General features: G+C 45.3%; 1 protein-coding gene across 1 annotated transcript; it reads left to right on the top strand.

Annotated features, from left to right (window-relative positions):
- Window positions 1–467: 467 nt before the first annotated feature.
- On the top strand, window positions 468–1,400 carry LOC145393320 (uncharacterized). Its single transcript, XM_080267427.1, has one exon. It carries the CDS (start codon window positions 468–470, stop codon window positions 1,398–1,400), a length of 933 nt encoding a protein of 310 aa, XP_080123553.1.
- Window positions 1,401–2,728: the final 1,328 nt, after the last annotated feature.

Below are 2,728 nucleotides of genomic sequence, written 5' to 3'. Positions count from 1 at the left end.
TTAGTACCGAATTTTAGACTCACAACAGCGCATGTGGCTAAGCACATTTTATATTTCTCTGTCGACTCTGAGCGCATGTGATATTTACTTAGTGCATCCAGCAATTACTTCTGAACTCTTTGCCACATGGCCATTAAAGTTTTCTGCACCTTATCATCCCCTTTATCAAATTAATGCGGTGCAAGGGGATGGGGTAGCCACTTGGATGTGAAGCACGTATTTTCTCCATCATGACCTTATGAGGAACGCAGATTTCTTTAAAAGAATAGAATGTGCAGAAAAAGAATAAATTTCTCCATAAACTAAAGTGTTGTTTATTTTAAAGGTACAGATAGCAACTGCGTTTAAAGACTGTGAGATACTAGTTGAATTTAAAGACAAGTGAAACACCAGTAGAGTTTTAAGATAGTGAGATACCAGTACTGATATACCGATAAGGAGACCGGTGAAGGAGCAGCAACGTAACAATGATTCCGTCAAAGAGGCCACGGATGGAGTGCCTAGACGGAGGTACAACCACCTTGCTGGCTGGTGATGCAGTGGACAGTAACAACAACCGAAGTGACACCTGTGGATCGACTTATGGTGACAGGAAGAGCGACCATTACGACAGCAAACACCACGGCACCACACACCACGAAAGAGACCACCACGAAGGCAAGCATCACCAGAGCTATCTTCACGACAGCAAACACCAAGACAGGGATAACCAGGACAGCAAATATCAAGTTCAGGGTCGGGTGGGCGTAGGCTGTAGGCGGCCAAGGGTGTGTGCGGTCAAGTACCAACTGAGACCCAGGTCACTGAAGTCGCGCTACTTGTGTGACCCTGAGTGGAGCCTGCAGGATCCCCTGGATCATAAGCCGCGTACACCCCCGCTGTCAAGGTACCGCAGGAAGACTGCCAACGCCCGCGAGAGATGCCGTGTGCGGCAGATCAACAATGCCTTCGAGAGCCTGCGTGGCGTGCTGCCCTGGTGGGTGTGCCGACGCCTGCCGGCCACCGACATGACTAAAATCGCCACTCTGAGGCTGGCCTCAGCCTATATCAGGTCCCTTCAGGACATGCTGGACGGTAACGCTCCCCAAGACACCTGCGCCTGGGTCCTCTCCAGCATCTTTGGTGAGGAACACGAGCCCCAGCAACCAGAAGTCACCCTCGTCGATGCAGATGGCGTCCCCAGCAAAGCGCAGCCGCTGCAGCAGCAGCAGCAGCAGATGTCCCAGGACACGGACCTGTTCACTCTGCTGTGCGAGACCGGGGAGGCCACACCGCTAAACGACCTAGACACGTTTTCTGCGTCCCCGTCAGACTCACACACTGACCCTGTTAAGCTGTTCATCAACTGTGACCTGGACATCCCATGGCAGCAGCAGCAACAACAAACGCTCGTCACTTGACACCCCGTTACATACTACACACGCACACAAACACACTCGCACAAGCAGATTCGAACCGTGTTTTATCACATAGTGGTTAGGTGGAGAGAAATTATCAAGACTCTGATGTACTGGTTATGACAAAGACAGTGAAGTAGGAGGACAGTACCTGATAATGTACATTTCTCAACTGTGATACTGGTCCATACATTATTCTTATCATCATCAACATCACCGTCATTAGCCTGTTTCCCACTAATTTAATGAGTTAGAATACAGAAATAGACATCATGTATACAGCCGCGTTCATAAGTAGGGATACATATCTGCTCGTGTTATCAATTGTAGTGTCCACTGCTGGTGAGATACGGAACAATTTCACTCACTGCCTGGTGCACTGATCATCACTGCACCAGGCAGGAAGGGAAACAGCGGACAATGAACCTACATTAGACAAAACGGATAGATGTGTATTTTTTATTATGAACGCGACTTTCCTTCTCAGTGTCATGGTGCTTATGTTTCTAAGAATATTGTGTTATATATCTGAAATGAATGGCCGTAATCTCAAAACTGAGATATAAGGTAGATTTATGAAGTCCTCCATTTGTACCGGTCGTTGTGCATGTTGCGGATATTAGTTGTGGGTAGTCTGATGCCACTTTACAGAGTGCATTTGTAGGTAGTGGTCAGACATTTGACTCCCATCACAGACTTCACAAATGACTCAGAAATTGGAGGCTTACTTTCATCATACTGCATAGATTATTAAAAAAAAAAATGTTTCATCTTTTCTTTCCGCCAGTTACAACGCGATTTTGTTTAGATTTGGAAGGCCCTGTCTCTTTAAGGGCGACAAAAATAATCTAATCCCATTATTACGAAACAACTTTATCAATCAGAGCAAAATCATGTCTGGCGTTAGCCAGAGTAAAGTAAGAATAAAATAAAGGAGGACCAAACAGGAGGTCAGCTAATGTGGCCTGTTTGCTTCGCTTAACTTAGGGCTGCGGTCAATAATCCCTTTACACATCTGAAATCCCGATATAATGGAGAGATTACAACCCGTCCATCCCAACTTAAGTATTGTTAGTTAATCCAAGATCTCAATAGGTTTTGACATCATTTCGAGGCAGTGTAAACGAACCATTGACTGCAGCTGAGCGTGTATATTTCCCCTGCTGGCTTGAGTGATATTTGTTTCTTTTTGTAAATGCTTTTGCAGAATATAGATTATATTTCATGGTAACCTGACATATGAGTTAGAAGAGTATTGCTCCTGCATTAAGTATATTTTCATTGCAATTAGGGTGAGAATAATCCTAATAAATTCACAGGTGTCATAGGTT

Source organism: Coenobita brevimanus, chromosome 24 (genome assembly GCF_032717465.1).
Source record: "Coenobita brevimanus isolate Jiangsu-jjx chromosome 24, ASM3271746v2, whole genome shotgun sequence".
In the NCBI taxonomy this organism is placed as follows: domain Eukaryota; kingdom Metazoa; phylum Arthropoda; class Malacostraca; order Decapoda; family Coenobitidae; genus Coenobita; species Coenobita brevimanus.
This window is presented reverse-complemented; position numbering and strand designations above follow the sequence as displayed.

Coding starts and splice junctions, on each gene's coding strand:
- LOC145393320 (XM_080267427.1), top strand. CDS start 468: ATGATTCCGTCAAAGAGGCCACGGATGGAGTGCCTAGACGGAGGTACA.